This window comes from Scyliorhinus torazame, chromosome 17 (genome assembly GCF_047496885.1).
Source record: "Scyliorhinus torazame isolate Kashiwa2021f chromosome 17, sScyTor2.1, whole genome shotgun sequence".
Lineage (NCBI taxonomy): Eukaryota > Metazoa > Chordata > Chondrichthyes > Carcharhiniformes > Scyliorhinidae > Scyliorhinus > Scyliorhinus torazame.
Genome location: NC_092723.1, coordinates 34,951,270 through 34,968,301, shown reverse-complemented (window position 1 = coordinate 34,968,301; position 17,032 = coordinate 34,951,270). Strand labels below are relative to the sequence as shown.

The 17,032-nt window shown below is 47.9% G+C and overlaps 1 protein-coding gene across 2 annotated transcripts in view; it reads left to right on the top strand.

The window, feature by feature from the left end:
- LOC140393827 (copine-8-like) overlaps window positions 1-17,032 on the top strand; it is an 873,667-nt gene that overhangs the window by 621,422 nt on the left and 235,213 nt on the right. The window contains exon 12 of one of the 2 annotated variants that reach the window (XM_072480321.1): window positions 9,758-9,814. The exons of the other annotated variant lie outside the window; for it this stretch is intronic. Within the exon in view, the coding sequence (XP_072336422.1) occupies window positions 9,758-9,814 (57 nt within the window). The remainder of the gene's footprint in view (window positions 1-9,757; window positions 9,815-17,032) is intronic. 2 annotated transcript variants of the gene reach the window in all.

Sequence of the window (17,032 nt, the reverse complement as noted above, 5' to 3'; positions counted from 1 at the left end):
TATGAATGACTTGGATGAAGGGACTGAACGTATGGTTGCTAAATTTTCTGATGACACAAAGATAGGTAGGAAAGTAATTTGTGAAGAGGACATAAGGAGGTTACAAAGGAACATGGGTAGATTAAGTGAGTGGGCAGAAATCTGGCAAATGGAATATAATGTGGGAAAATGTGAAATTGTCCATTTTGGCAGGAAGGATAAAAGAGAAGCTTATTACTAAATGCTGAGGGATTACAAAGGTGTTAGATTCAGAGAGATGTGGGTGTTCTCGTGCAAGCATCACAAAAGGTACAGCAAGTAATTCGGAAAGCTATTAGAATTTTATCATTTATTGTGAGGGGAATTGACTACAAAAGCAGGGAGGTTTTGCTTCAGTTGGACAGGGAATTGGTGAGACCACATCTGACATTTTGTGTGCAGTATTGATCTCCTTATTTAAGGAAAGATGTAAATAAATACATTTGAAGTAGTTCAGAGAAAGTTTACTGGACCAATACCATGAATGGGGTGGGGGGGAGGGGTGGGGGGGGGGGTTGGCGGTTGTCTTTTGAGGAAAGGTTGGAGAGGGTAGGTGCATCCACCGGAGGTTAGAAGAGTAAGAGGCGACTTGATTGAAGCTTTTAAGATCCTGAGTGGTATTGACAGGGTGGATGCGGAGAGGATGGTTGCTCTTGTCGGAGAATCTAAAACTAGGGGTCACTGTTTCAAAATAAGGGGTTACTCATTTAAGGCGGAGATGAGGAAAAATCTTTTCTCTCAGAGGGCCGTGGAACGCTCCTCCTCAAAAGGCAGTGAAAGCAGAATCTTTGAACATTTTTAAGGTAGAGCTAGATAGATTCTTGATTAAGGGTGAAACGTTATCGGGGGTAAGCAGGAATGTGGGTTTGAGGTTACAATCAGATCAGCCATGATCTTATTGAATGGCAGAGCAGGCTCGAGGGGCTAAATGACCTACTCCTTCGTATTTGTATGTTCGGAAGAAGCTTATATGCATCCATATATATATATATATATATATATGTATATAATGTCTCCTTTGTGTGCATGTTTTTATTTTAAATAATCAAAATTGATTGTGATGTGATGTCATCTGATTTTCTTTGATTCTCCTCAATGTCAGATTCTCTATTTATATATGGGAGATGACGCTAGGTTTTGCACATTATAGTGTGTGACAGTTCTAGGTCATCATTCCAGGAGGAGGAAAGAATTATAGTAGATTATGTCAAGGGATATGTCTTCAAGATACATTCTGATAGTAGTCATAGTGTTGATGATTATCAGTCACAGTATGTTCCACCAATCAGAGTCATTGATTATAAAATGTTTACAAATGTGATCTAATTATACTATTTATTCTAAATCATAGTGTGTGTATAATTTGTTCCACGAATGTTGCCTAGGATATGATGTTGTTGTCAGTGTATATAACTGTATGACTCCCTGTATGCTACCTTTTCATTTTTGAATATTCTCTTCAAACCTCTTTGGACGATAATACCAAACATATAATTGCAGCAGACAAGGTAAAGAGAGTAGTTTTACATGGTTTCTCCATTACAGTAAACCATGATTATTCGTTTATATCAAAGTATATCATGTTGAATGACTTGCATTCAGGTTGAAATTTTAACATACATTGTAACACTTCCTCTTGTTCCTGGGGACAAAAAAGATTCCTTCAATCCCTTTGCCTTGTTCACTTTTCTTAGTTTTGACTTACTTCAGTGTAGAATGTTGAAAACTGACAATTCAGAATATAAATGTTGAGAGTCACTGCAAGCATAATGTGAGATAAACAATAGAGTTGATGTTCCAATTGGTTATGCCCAAATTTCTGCTCATTTAGCAACACTTTACGCACATTTATTACGTCTCACCAAGTTCGCATGTCAATTTGCAGTTAGTTATATTTCAATTCGACTCCAAAGATGTCCTTTGGATATTCGTGCAATTTTCCTGAGTTTATGCTGGTGCAATATTCAGTCAGGTACCCACTCATTTAGGGCTGCTCAGGTGCGCCGCTGGTGGAAGTGCCATGAAGTTTATATCGTACAATTTAGAGTGAATTTCAATGCTAATCTGATACTTCATTCCTTTTTTTATTGCTTGTTCCACTTAGTCGATCAGGAAGCTTTATTTTCTGGCATTGCCAATTCTTTTCACATGATCTTAATATTTGGACAATGGGTTTCCACTGGGGACCCTCAGGTTTTTTGGGATGAAGAAGAGGCAGAGACCGGGGTGGCATGTGGCACAGTGATTAACACTCACAGCGGCAGTATAGTACCCCCAATAACGACACGAGAGTGTGGAATGGTAAACGAAGGCTTTAATAAGCAGAGAACTAGCCAGCTACAGAGACATGTGCTTATTGTGTGCCGCCTACAGGGCGTCACCTTATATATGGCTCCCTGGTGGGCGGAGCCGGAGGCGGAGTCCCCCAGGGTTCCAAACCCAGTCTTAAAGGGGCATCACCTACATGGTGTTAAGGGTGCAGTAACCATTCATCACATTCACCCCCTGTTTTAAAAAAAACGCAAAGTCCGTCGGGGGTGAAGTGGAATTACATGTCTAATCTTTTTGACGGCCTGATCGTCCTCGTCGACCTTCTCAGCTCGGGCGGTGGTGCGGCAGACACGGACGTCTTTGGTGAGGGTACATCCGGGAGCACGGTGGTCGGAGCTTTCGTCCGGGTCGGGGTAGGGGGTTGGGGGTTGGGGGGATAGCTGGGGGAATAGCTGGGGCTGGGGGTAGCGGTTCCGGCTCCTGCAGGGAGTGTGGTTGGGGGGGGGGGGGGCGCGGTCGGTGTCTACCGACGGAGTGGGGGTCCAGGGAGGGCATCAGTGGGGGAATCAGCTGGTGCCAGGTCCCGTAGGGAAACCGCGAGGGGGGGGTTGTCAGTGGGGGAATCAGCGGGTGCCAGATCCCGGAGGGAAACAGTGTCTTACCTGCCATCGGGGTGCGCAACGTAGGCGTATCGGGGGTTCGCATGAAGCAGTTGGACCCTCTCGACCAGGGGGTCCGTTTTATGGCTCCTCACGTGCCTCCGGAGAAGAGCGGGTCCCGGAGTCATCAGCCAAGGTAGAGTCGAGACCCCAGAGGTGGACTTCCTGGGGAAGACAAACAAGTGGTTGTGAGAGGTCTCATTCGTGGCCGTGCAGAGGAGCGACCTAATGGAGTGGAGGGCATTGGGTAGGACCTCCTGCCAGCGGGTGGTTGGGTGACTTCTTGACCGTAGGGCCAGAAGGACAGCTTTCCAAACTGTCACGTTCTCCCTCTCCACCTGCCCGTTTCCCCGCAGATTATAACTGGTCGCTCTGCTCGAGGCGATGCCCTTGCTGAGCAGATACTGACGCAGCTCATTGCTCATGAGCGATGTACCCCGGTCGCTGTGGATATAAGCGAGGAAACCGAAAGGGTGAAGATGCTGTGCAGTGCCTTTATCACGGTGGCCAAGGTTGTGTCGGGACAGGGAACGGCGAATGGGAAGCGGGAGAACTCGTCGATGACGGTTAGGAAGTAGATATTGCGGTTGGTGGATGGGAGGGGACCTTTGAAGTCCACGCTTAGTCGCTCAAAGGGCCCCGAGGCCTTTACAAGGCGAGCCTTGTCTGGCCGGTAGAAGTGCGGTTTGCACTCCACGCAGATCTGGCATGCCCTGGCATTGACCTCCTTGGTGGAGTAAGGTAGGTTGCAGGACTTGATAAAGTGGGCGAGCCGGATAATCCCCGGGTGACAGAGGTCATTGTGGATGGCCCGCATGCGATCCTCCTGCGCGTTGGCGCACGTGCCGTGGGACAGGGCATCTGGGGGCTCGTTGAGCTCCCCTGGACGATACTTGATATCATACATGTAGGTGGAGAGTTTGATCCTCCACCTCAAGATTTTATCATTTTTAATTTTGCCCCTTTATGTGTTATCAAACATGAACGCTACCGACCGTTGGTGGGTAACGAGGGTGAACCTCCTACCGGCTAGGTAGTGCCTCCAGTGCCGCACAGCCTCCACAATGGCTTGAGCCTCCTTTTCGACTGCAGAGTGCCGAATCTCGGAGGCGGTGAGGGTCCAGGAGAAGAATGCTACTGGCCTGCCTGCCTGGTTGAGGGTAGCAGCCAGGGTGATGTCTGACGCATCGCTCTCTACCTGTAAAAGGATGGTTTCGTCTACCGCGTGCATAGCGGCCTTGATGATGTCGGCCTTGATGCGACAGAAGGCCAACCGGGACTCAGCCGTCAGGGGAAATGTCGTGGTCTTTATGAGTGGGCGGGCTTTGTCCGCATATCTGGGGACCCACTGGGCGTAATAGGAGAAAAGCCCCAAGCACCGTTTGAGGGCCTTGAGGCTACGGGGGAGGGGGAGTTTCTTAAGGGGGCACATGCAGTCGGGGTCGGGACCTCGGACCCTGCTTTACCCGACGTAGCCGAGGATGGCTAGTCGGGTTGTGCGGAAAACGCATTTTTTCTTGTTGTAGGACAGGTTGAGGGCCGGGGCGGTCTGGAGGAACTTTTCAAGGTTCGCGTCATGGTCCTGCGGATCATGGCCGCAGATGGTGACATTGTCCAAGTACGGGTAAGTATCCCGCAGGCCGTACCGGTCCACCATTTGGTCCATCGCCCTCTGGAAGACGGAGCCCCCATTTGTGACGCCGAAGGGGACCCTGAGGAAGTGGAAAAGCCTGCTGGCTGCTTCGAAAGCAGTATAGAGGCAGTCTTTCGGTCGGATAGGGAGCTGGTGGTAGGCGGATTTTAGGTCGACAGTGGAGAATACACGGTATTGAGTGATCCGATTGACCATCTCTGCTTTGCGGGGAAGGGGGTACGCATCGAGCTGCGTGAAGTGGTTTATGGTCTGGCTGTAGTCCAAGACCATCCGTTTCTTTTCCCCGGACCATATACCACCACTTGTGCTCTCCGTGGGCTGTTGCTAGCCTCGATGACCCCCTCTTCCAGTAAACGCTGGACCTCTGACTTGATAAATGTCATGTCTTGGACACTGTACCGCCGGCTCCTGGTGGCGACGGGCTTACAGTCGGGGTGAGGTTCGCGAATAGTGAGGGGGGTGCAACTTTCAGTGTTGCAAGGCTGCATACCGTGAGGGGTGGGCAAGGGTCCGCCGAACTTCAGGGTCAGGCTTCGGTGGCTGCATTGGAAATCCAGACCGAGCAGCAGGGGGGGGCGCAGAGGTGAGGGAGGATATAGAGTTTGAAACAAGCGTATTTAGCGCCCTGGATCACGAGATTCGGAATACAATACCCCTTGATTTGAACCGAGTGGGACCTGGAGGCCAGGGCTATGGTTTGGGAAGCGCGATAGGTGCGCAAGGAGCAGCGCCTTACCGTTTCTGGGTGGACAAAGCTCTCGGTGCTCCCAGAGTCAAAGAGGCAGGGAGTGTCGCGCCCGTTGATCTGGACCTGCATCATGGAGTTCCGCAGGTGCTTTTGCTGTGATTGGTCGAGAGTGATCGCTCCCAGTTGTTGGTAGTCCAAGTCCTCTGCCGAGTCGGATTCACAAAATGGCCGCCGCCGTCGGTCGCATGTGTGGGGTCTAGAAGTTGGCCGCCGCCAAGATAGCCACCCCCATGACTCACATGAGGCCGATGACGCATCAGAAAGGGGTGTGTCCAGCCCGTGCGGAGCTGCATTGTGGGGACTGCGGGCCTGTGAGCTCGATTTTCGGGCCTGGTGAGCTTTTTGTTTCTGGGCCTTGGGCCTCGCCAGGCAGACTCTCGCGAAATGCCCCTTCTTTCCGCAGTCGCTGCAGATGGCGGAGTGGGCTGGGCAGCATTGACGTGGATGCTGGCCCTGCCCACAGAAATAGCACGGTGTGCCCCCGGTCTGGGCGGGTCGCTGCGCGCCGCAGGCCTGTAGCGTGGCCGAGTCTGGGTAAGTCCGAGGGGGGCTTGCAGGGTCCACGGGGTATGTGCCTAGGTTGTGGCAGGCCACTTCCAGTGAGGTGGCGAGCGTTACCGTGTCCTGAAGGTCTTTAGCTCCATTTTCGATGTGTCGCTGCCTGATGTAGGTCGAACGGATGCCGGACACGAAGGCGTCGCGGATGTGCAGGTTCATGTGGACGTCCCCCGTCACATCCTGATGGTTGCAGTTCCTGGCGAGCGCAGTGAGCTTTTCCACGTACTCGTCCAGCGTTTGCCCTGAGCGCTGCCGGCAGGTAGAGAGCAGGTGTCGTGCAAGTACCTCATTTATGGGTTTGACAAAATGCTTTTGCAGGATCTCGATCGCCTCGTCGTAAGTGGTCGCCTTCTCGATCATGGCGGAGATTCTATGGCTCACCCGGGCATGGAGTAGGCGCAGCTTGTGAGGCCCTAGGACGGGAGCTTCCGAGAATTCCAGGCAGGCCTCGAAGCAGCGGAACCAGTACTTAAAAATTTCTTTGGCCTCCGGTGTCCGTGCTTCCAGGTTGAGCTTTTCTGGCTTGAGACCAGCGTCCATCCTAACGTAGTCTGCTTAATAAATTGTAGTACCCTCAATAATGACACGAGAGTGTGGAATGGTAAATGAAGGCTTTAATAAGCAGATAACTAGCCAGCTACAGAGACGTGCGCTTACTGAGTGCCGCCGACAGGGCGTCACCTTAGATACGGCTCCCTGGTGGGCAGAGCCGGAGGCGGAGTCCCCCAGTGCTCCAAACCCGGTCTTAAAGGGGCATCACCTACATGGTGTTGAGGGTACAGTAACCATCCATCACAGCCAGGAACCACAGTTCGATTCTGGCCTTGGGTGACTGTCTGTGTGGAGGTTGCACATTCTCCCTTTGAATGCGTGGGTATTTTCTGGGCGCTCCAGTTTCCTTTCACAGTCCAAAGACAGGCAGGTTAGGTGGATTGACCATGTTAAATTGCCCCTTAGTGTCCAAACAATGTGTAGGTATGTGGATTGGCCATGATCAATGTGTGGGATTATGGGGACAGCGTGGGGTAGTGGATTTAGGTAGAATGCTCCTTCGGAAGGTCGGTGCAGACTCGATGGGCTGAATGGCCTCCTTCTTCACTGGAGGGATTCTATTCTATTCTGTTTAAACGAAAGAAGCTCGGGCTGCACATGCCCATCTGCCAGTGCGTTTCCACCCATAGTTACTTGAAGGGGTGCACCAAACTGGCTATGCAGGTTAGCAGACAGCCAAATGCAGAGCTGCGCAATCTCCTGCAAGGAGATCTACAGCTAATACGTACCATAGGACAGGTAGCTGTGTCTTCAAGTCATCTTCCTATGCCTTCTTCCAAACATGCTGCAAAGCTGTTTTTATGAATTTGACTATACTTTTGATACCTTCCTGAGTTCAGTAATTTTAGTCACTCCTTAAACCATATCAGCATCTTCTTTTCCTCTGGGAATTGATTCACACTCATGACTACTTATGTTGTAATATAATCCAGGGAGGTAAATATAGCACCTACTACATTTAGGCCTGAACTGAATATCCATCTCTTTCGTGTGTGCATTTTGCACAGCAAGTCAAGATGTAAAGCAATTATTATCATCATTGACATTTTGTTTAAATCAATGTAACATATCTTCACTTACAATAAAAAAAGCAAACACTGCAATTCCCCATATCAGTGGACCATCTTATTTAACCTAAACAGAATCGATAGATTTGACTGGATCTAGGGCAGCACGGTGGCGCAATGGTTAGCATTGCTGCCTCACAGTGCCAAAGTCCCAGGTTCGATCCCGGCTCTGGGTCACTGTCCATGTGGAGTTTGCACATTCTCCCTGTTTTTGCGTGCGTTTCACACCCACAGCGTTAAAATGTGCAGGGATTGGCCACGTTAATTGCCCCTTAATTGGAAAAAATGAAATGGGTAGTCTACATTTTTTTTTAAAGATTTGACTGGATCTTAGAAAATCAAGTAGGTTCTTTTGCAGGTATGTGCTTCAATTTGCCTGATTTTCTGATGTTTCAATCATTGTACCCAATGCACCAGGAGCAGAGAGATCGCACCTTTACATTTTGAAATACAGCTCAAGGCGGAATCTGTTCTTCCTGCAGTCCCTTACCATTTTCTGAACCTATGTTTCTGGGGGCCCTTAGTTCATGGATAAACATTGGAGGATTTTTCAATGGACCTTAGTTGTTTTTACTGCTTCAGACCAATTTCACCCCTTATGAATGTTTTTTTGTCCATTATTCACATAAGATAAAGGAATACTTATTTTCTAGTATTTGGGAGTAGAAGCAGGAAGTAGCAGGATTGTTATCTCTTTTGGGAGGACTGTTTTAAACCTGTGAGAATAAAGCTTTGCTTGAGAAAACCCATTAAAAAAAACCACACCTTTTCAAATTCTTATGCTGAGAAAGTTGTCAAAACGTCTTAAAAAATTTACAGTTGTCTTATGGGAATGATGCCGTGGAGTATAAAGCAGGGCGAACTCCTCACTACCATTTCATTCTCCATCAGCTCCACCTCCACAAGCTATCAAGGGGCTGGCTGCTCAAGTCGCTTCACTACTTGAACACCATTATTTGTCTTCATGTTGTGCAAGCTATTGAATTTTTCAAAGCACTTCTGTTAGTCAAGCACCATTTGCAGAGGTTAAGAGGTAACAATATTCACAGCTTTTGTAGTTGATAGAAGTGTCTTTACCCAGATATGTGTATAACTTTATGGGTGGCACAGTAGCACAGTGGTTAGCATTGTTGCTTCACAGCCCCAGGGTCCAGGGTTCGATTGCCTCTTGGCTTACTTGTCTGTGCGGAGTCTGCACGTTCTCCCTGTGTCTGCGCGGGTTTCCTCCAGATGCTCCAGTTTCCTCCCACAAGTCCCCAAAGAAGTGCTATGAGGTGAATTGGACATTCTGAATTTTCCCTCTGTGTACCCGAACAGGTGCCGGAGTGTGGCGACGAGGGGATTATTACAGTAACTTCATTGCAGTGTTAATGTGAGTCTACTTGTGACAATAATAAAGATTATTAATGTTAGTCATTACTGCTTCCAAGCAAGCCCCTGGCACGATTTCCCCTTGCACAGAAGCAAGCGCATAACATCAATATGGAGCTGAATGTCACTCTCAATGTTTATGTGATGCTCATTTTATAAAATTCATGCCAGGTCCAGGCCCGATTGGGAATTTTACTCCAGAGTGCTTTGCAGATTCACGAGATATCAAAAATAACAGTGCAGGGCTGGGATGCATGGTACATGCAATAGAAAATCTATATAATGGTATTGCAATATGCAAATAGTCATGTCTCAATGTAATCAGCATCTTTGGTTGTCAATGCATCATTTTGTTTTGCTGTGTTTATTTAATCGTTAGCTGGTTGTAATCTGTGACACTCCATTTGTTTAAATTTCCACAGTGTTTTCTTTGCCCTCCCCTCGTAATTGATGTGTTTTTCTTCCTCAGCCTGTCCACGGTGCTCTTTATGTTTTCCGGCTTCACTCACCATTTCTTAACCAATAGGTAAGGTCGGACCTCTAAACATAAGTTCTTGGGCCGTGGCTAGAAGACCCGCCGGCCGGTTTCAGTCCATTCCTCCGAGGGCAAGCTTCTTGGCTGTGTTGAAATAGTTGCCGCCAAAATCAGAAACAAAAGCTTGCTGGGCAGTGAGAAGCAAGAGGAATGGCTGGCAACTTGGCAACGCAGCAAAATAATGTACCAACAAGGCCCCGAAGGTTTTGAATTGTATCCTACAATGTTGTTTTATGTAGCCAAGTAAAGGCTGAGAACTGAATATGCTCCATTTCGAAAACTGTTGATTTTCTGCACTTTAATAAGGTTGTTTTAATAACACAGGCAGCGACACCAATGGGACATTTCAAAAGCAAGACTGGGTCACTCAATCATTTCAAGGTGAATTCCATTTCCTTAAACACTTTGAGGAATCCATTTTGTGTTTGCCATCAACATAAATCAAAGTGTCAAAGATACCGAGACTCTGATGCTCAATTGCATACTAAATGACATGAACCTTTAAGCCTTGACCTTCCCCTAACTCCTTTCCCATGTGATTGATTCCTACTTTAAAATTACTCTTGATGCCTGTTTGCTTGAATATTCAAAGTCACATCCAAAACATTGCAGCCATCATTGTGACCAAGCGGAGGTTGGGGACTTCCTTGTGTTTGAATACTGGTGCAATTTAATTAACAAAAATCATTTCAGAAAATTTCTAAAATTGACTCCTTAATTCTTGCAAGCAGAATTAAGTCGTAATGGAGTTGATGTTTTGGGATATTTTACCAGTATAATACCCAGTGTAAAGGTCAGAATAAAAGAGTGGAGGCCTATCTGTCTTCACTATTTATAGTGATCCAGGAAATAGGTGCAGGCCATGTAGATGAGGAAGGATGAGCCGTTTCCACTATCCTACTACAGCTTCCAAGCAATGCAGCTTAAGATCACACAGACAAACCAAGGAAGTTGGTGATGTGTTTGTGGTAAGAACCTTCCCTCAGACCAGAGGGTCTAAAAGTGCTCAGCAACAAGCTCAAATGCAAGTGGGATTTCTTTACTGTCCTCTTCCACCAGACCTTGGGTTTAGCAGCAGCTAGAAAATCTTGGGATTTGCGAGTTTAACCTGGAGATGTCCTTCGCTCTAATCCCTCTGCCTACCCTGCACGGTGGATGCTAGAAGGAACTCAAGGGAGCGGGCATGGTCCTGCTGATGAAACCATGCTATGTTAATGGCCTGGCACGCCAATTGATACTCTTAAGCATAAAGCTATTGTCCTATTCAGATTTGGGGTGGCTCGGTGGCACAGTGGTTAGCACTGCTGCCTCACAGCATCAGGGTCCCAGGTTCAAAATCAGCCTTGGGTGACTGTGTGGAGTCTGTATGTCCTTCCCGTGTCTACATAGGTTTCCTCTAGGTGCTCCGGTTTCCTACCACAGACCAAAGATATGCAGGCTAGGTGGATTGGCACACTAAATTGTCCCTTAGTGTTCAAGGATGTGTAAGTTGGGTGACGTTATGGGGACAGGATAGAGGAGTGGGCCGGCGTAGGGTGCCCTTTTGAGATGGTCGGTGCAGACTCGATGGACTAAATGGCTTTCTTTTACACTGTCGTGATTCTATGATTCTATAAACTAGCACATTAGAGAAACACATAAATATAATACGGTAGTGAATAAAAAACAAAAACACTACTTACTTTCCATCAATTATTTCTAAGAAAAAGTGACTTTACAATCTTTCAGGAGACTTTGATGCTTTGTTGCAAATCATTCTGATGGGAGGTGTGTTGTTTAAATTCCTACTCCAGGATGTGAGCACAAAGATTCAAGGCTGACAGTCCAGGACAGTACACAGGGAGTAGTGAACTTCCAGAGGTGTTGTATTTCAGATCATACATTAGACTGAGGCCCCCATCTGTCCTCTCAGCTAGAAGCAAAATACTGTGCCCACCCCAGTCCACATCATAAAAATGCAAAGCCTTCATTCTTGCTTTTAACAGTGTAGATTGCTTTTCACCACAAACAAGACCTTGAAGGATATGATATATATTTCAAACGGTTCGCATTTTGCTGTTACCAGAATTCTGCTCTTGATAATTCTCACCCCTCTTTCCTCTCACATCCTGTTGTATTGTGAACAAATGAACAATGACTGACAGGTACAGACCGTCTGGTTTGTCCAATGTGCCCCACACAACTGGAATGTCTTATCCATCAAAGTATATACACTCCCTACTGCACTCAAAAGCAATTTGATCTGCTGGGAGTGGCAGCAAAAAGAGAAGAGCTCAGGATAATTTGGAGAAAGAAAATACCTGAAAATTACTCTCCATTTTCCCTCCTTAGTCAATCAAAACTTAGTGCAGGACATTAGTTGCTGCTTTTCAGCTCTGTGATAATTTCTCCTAAAACTCCCTGTTTGAATGCCTCCACCCATCTCACAGTTGAAGACCCTCTCGGCTTCTCAACAGTGCATGGCATTTGACAATTCTATCCTCCATTTAATTGACCACAATCCATGGGATTAGCTAGGAATGGTTCCACTCCTACCCTTTGGGACAAAGCTAATACCCCTGCAGCACTGGCTATGTTTCATTCCCTCTGCACCATCAATTCTGGAATTCTCTAAACCTTGGCACCTCTCTCTCCTTTTTAAATATGCTGCCTTTATAAAACATCATCCTGTTGCACTTCCTATCCAATTTAGAGCATTAGATAAGTAACAAGGGGCACAATTCTCCGTAACCCAACGCCAAAATCGTGAACGGTGATCGGGCGGAGAATGGTTTCCGACGCTTGAATCGGGGCAGGCGCCGGTTTGATGCCGGTTCGCGATGCTCTGCCCCCTTCAAATCGCCGTCATTGGGATGCGCGCCGTGCACAACCGCAACACCGTTGGTGCATCATCAGCCAGCCCACCCACGATGCTCCGCCCCTGATAGGCCGAGTTCCCGATGGCACGGGCCACCTGAGGGCCCAGCGTCGGGAACATGGCGTGCCGACTGCAGACAGTGTCGTCCAGCACCACCACACTTGACCATGATCCGTGCCGCTGCCCAGGGGGCTTCTGCTAGTGGTGGGGGTTGGCCAGGGGATGGGCTGTGGGGTCAGGGTGGGCAGGTACACGGTCCAACATGGCTGGCACCATGTTTCCCGGCGAGACCAGTGGCGGCGTAGGCGTGCACTGCTGCAGCTTGTTAGTCCTGCGCATGCGTGGCCTGGGACCCGGTGATTCACCGGCCGTTCTCCGCGTGATCTGCAGGTGTTCCACACGACGCCGGTGCTAGCCCCTCACCGGTACCAGAATCGGTGAGAGATGCGCGACAATTTTCCTGTCGTGGAGCACCACAGATTCTCCTTTGGAGCCGGCACTTCACCTCAGAAATAGAGAATCCAGCCCAATATCCTGCATCTGAAGGTTTGGAAGATTGAAGACACCATAATGACCACTTGCCATAAACTCTGGTCCACCACCACTGATTCTATTCCTCTTCTTTGGAAACTCTGTCAGGCCGAGCAAAACCACGCATGGCCTTGGAGTCATATTCAACTCTGAACTAAGACTCAAAGGCAGATCTTTCCAACACTAAGATTCCATCACTCTCAGTAATATTGCAGCATCTTTGTCAGTTGCAAACTGGATTACTCCAATGTTCTCTTTGCTGCCTTTCCATTCTCCAGTCTTCATAAATTCCAACTTTCCCAAAACGCAGCTGTTTGTACCCTGCCATACATTAAGTCCTGTTTGCCGAACACGTCCTCTTCCTGGTGGCCTGCACTGGATTTTTGTTGCTTAATGTTTCCAATTTAAAATCCTTATCTATTGATTCCTCTTTTCCATAGCCTTGCTCCTCGCTACTGCTCACTTTTTCATCATTCCATCCTCAAGTCCTTTGATTTTGGCCTCCTGTCTTTTTCTCCCCGTCTGCTCATCAATGTTGGTGTGGCCGTCAGTTATATCAGACAAGGCCAGAATTCTCCAGCCATTGGGATTCTCTTTTCCCGCCAGCAGCGCACCCCCGCTCGCGGGTTTCCCAATGGCGTGAGGTGGCTTCAATGGGAAATCCCAGGCGGTGGGAGTAGAGAATCCCGCCACCAGACAATGGCGTGCTGCCATGACACAGGCGAACTGTGGGAATCAGAGCATCCCACCCTATAATCCCTGAAACTTCTTCCTAAATCTCTCTTCCTGCCCACTTCTCAAAACCTGTCTCTTGGCTCTACCTTCAGCCACTTCTTCTAACCTCTGTCCCATAACATAAATCCAATTCAAAAAGAATGAATATTAATGTTCCCTTACTGGTAGATTTGAAGGTGGGGACACGTTAAATCCAGTGAGGACCATGCCTGTCACCTATCTGCCCGCCCTGGTCCTGCTGCAATGTTACCAGTGGTAGAGTGGCAACAGGCAGCCTTCTCCTCCATCCATAAGACAATTGAAACCTTGAAGTGATTCATTAGCATCCACTCATGGGCCTTATGCCTCTGCCACCTGGATTTAACTGAGCCCACACCAGAAAGCCACCCCGACAGCTTTACCTGCACAGATTGGTGTTGCGCAGGTTGTGTGTGTGGAGGGGGAGGGGCGGAGGTTATTCCCGCCTTAACAGGTTCCCTGGCCCATTGGAGGGACACTCCATGGTATAACCCACCCCCAGATTTCCTTTCCCTCTGGCCTTTCTATCCCAGCTGCCATCCCGCTCGCAGATTGGCCCCAGCGAAACCCAGATTCATCTACCGTTCTGGATCCAGCACCACATGTCTCCTCTCAGCCTCACTGCAATACCATAACAGTAGCCGCCATACTCGATAATGCTGCCAGTGGTGTTGAGCTGCTGGCATTTGATTGACCAACAGTTCTCTGGGGGTTCATCCTTCTGTTTCTAAGGGTCAGAAGTACCTCATCAGCTCAATGAATGTCCAGTCTACTATTTAATTCTTATGGGCAACCATCTGAAGGGCAGATGTGCTCGCCCAAGATTTTAATAATCTTTATTTCATTATTGTCACAAGTCACCTTACATTAACACTGCAATGGAGTTACCGTGAAAAGCCCCTAGTCGCCACATTCCGGAGCCTGTTCGGGTACACGGAGGGAGAATTCAGAATGCTCAAATTACGTAACAGCACGTCTTTCGGGACTTGTGGGAGGAGACTGGAGCACCCGGCGGAAACCCACACAGACATGGGAAGAACATGCAGACTCCAGACAGACAGTGACCAAGCCGGGAATCGAACCTGGGACCTTGGCACTGTGACCAACAGTGCTAACCATTGTGCTACCATGCCATCAGCCCCCAGCTGGGAGTTACGATGAAGGTATCCCATTATTAAGAAACGGTGTATTAGGGCTGCACGGTGGTGCAGTGGTTAGCACTGCTGCCTCACGGCGCCGAGGTCGCAGGTTCGAACCTGGCTCTGGGTCACTTTCCGTGTGGAGTTTGCACATTCTCCCTGTGTTTGCATGTGTTTCACCCCCAAAACCCAAAGATGTGCAGGGTAGGTGGACTGGCCATGTTAAATTGCCCCTTAGTTGAAAAAATGAATTGGGTACTCTAAATTTATAAAAATAAGGAAATAGGAGGCTAGATTTAAAGATCTTTATGATATTTTCGACATTTAAGTCGTTATTGTTGTGTCAATTGATTCACGGGAATCCTGTCAATTGCTGGACTGAGATAATGTATTTTCTTCAAATATTGAGTGTAGCGTTTTTTAACAAAATCTTTATTGTCACAAGTCGGCTTACATTAACACTGCAATGAAGTTGCTGTGAAAAGCCCCGAGTCGCCATATTCAGGACCCTGTTCGGGTACACGGAGGAGGATTTAGAGAGTCCAAATTACCTAACAGCACATCTTTCGGGACATGTGGGAGGAAACCGGAGCACCCGGAGGAAACCCACGCAGACACGGGGAGAACGTGCAGACTCCACACAGACAGTGACCCAAGCCGGGGATTGAATCTGGGACCATGGCGCTGTGAAGCCACAGTGCTAACCACTATGCAACCGTGCTGCCCCATATTTTGAAATACGATAGTATAAGTTCAAGGAAATTATTAAATTAAAAAAGAAACTTAATTCAGTTTAGCAATTTTTGCAATTTCTGGTGATGGATTAGATGGTGTGGGTTTAAAATTAAATTTGCTGGTTGGGAAGAATTACAATCTTGTGAGTTGTCTCGTTGCCTGGAGGAAACTTTATATTCCTCTCGAACCATTTACTAATCGCCCTTGAGTAATTATGTAAAAGAAATTTCAAACCATGCATACATTTTTGTTTGCAACTTAGCTTGCCAGATGTTTTTGGGTCCTGGGTTTTGAAAATGTGACTGTTCACCCACCCCCACCCCCCACCACCACCACCCAGCACCCCCATCACCACCCACCCCCCCCCCCCCCCGCTAACCCATAACCCCCAGGAATGGAAACTGTGCTTCTCCCGTGCAGCATTACCTAAATGCAGCATGGAAATATTCTTTCTTTCTTTCTTGCCTTTACAGTGTTTCATTTGGGAAAATATACCTTTGTTCTGGAGAATATAGCGGCACATACCAGTTCTGTTTATGCCAGAGATATTATTCAAATGCTAACTTGACTTTGTTAGCAATTTTTCCTTCCAGTATTTTCTGTTTACACCCGCACTTTTGTTGCTCCTGATGAGCATATGATTATTTACACAAACTGGCGTTGCTGGGAATTGTACATATTGTTATTGGAAAACTGTGAGTTCCTGAACCTGACGGTTTCCTATTGCTTTAAATTGCTGATTGGGTTGACTATTACAGGTACCGCTTAGCCCTACTTCCTATCAGAGGCAGTAATTTTCCTGGCTTCATGCACTTTGTATGCATATGCATTACATTTAACTCATTTTGAGTAGGTGTTAAAAGGCGGCCACGTTTTGTTTCATCTTGGGAACAGATGTCCCAATGCTGCCATTTTGCCTTTTTGCTGTCATGAACCTCCAATGTAAACTGCTTACTTTCAGAGCTCAGTGTATTTGATGAAAGATACCCTATAATGGTGACAAGCAGATCGCATGCACCCCCTTACCCTGCCAGTGTAGTTGGCTGCTTTTTAATGTTATGGATTCAACAATAGGTTGGTGGGGATGAAGTTGAATAGAATTATTTACTGGGCAGTTCACATTGAAGCCACTTTCAAATACTTCTGGCCTACACATGCTCGGCCTCATCATAATTGAAGCTATGCAGCACCCAGCTTCTGTTAAAAACCTAGGGCGTCATTCTCCGACTCCCCAGAGGGTCGGAGAATGGCCGTTGGCCGCCGTGAATCCCGCCCCCTCCGGTTGCCGAAGTCTCCGAAGGGAGAAAAGTCGGCGGGGCGTTAATGGCGCCGCTGCCGCGGAGAATGTCACGGGTCTGCGCAAGGCAGCCGATTTTCGGCCTGCCGATATTCTCCGTTCCGGATGGGCCGAAGTCCCGTCGACGTGATGACCATTCACGTCGACGTGAATCAAACCTCCTTTTCATCGGCGTGACCTGTGCTCCAGGTTCACGCCGACCAGTGTGGAGGTGAGTGACGGCCTGGGGGGTTGGCTCTGGGCAGGCAATGGCGTGGCCGCAGTCTGATTGCGTGAGGAGAGGTGTG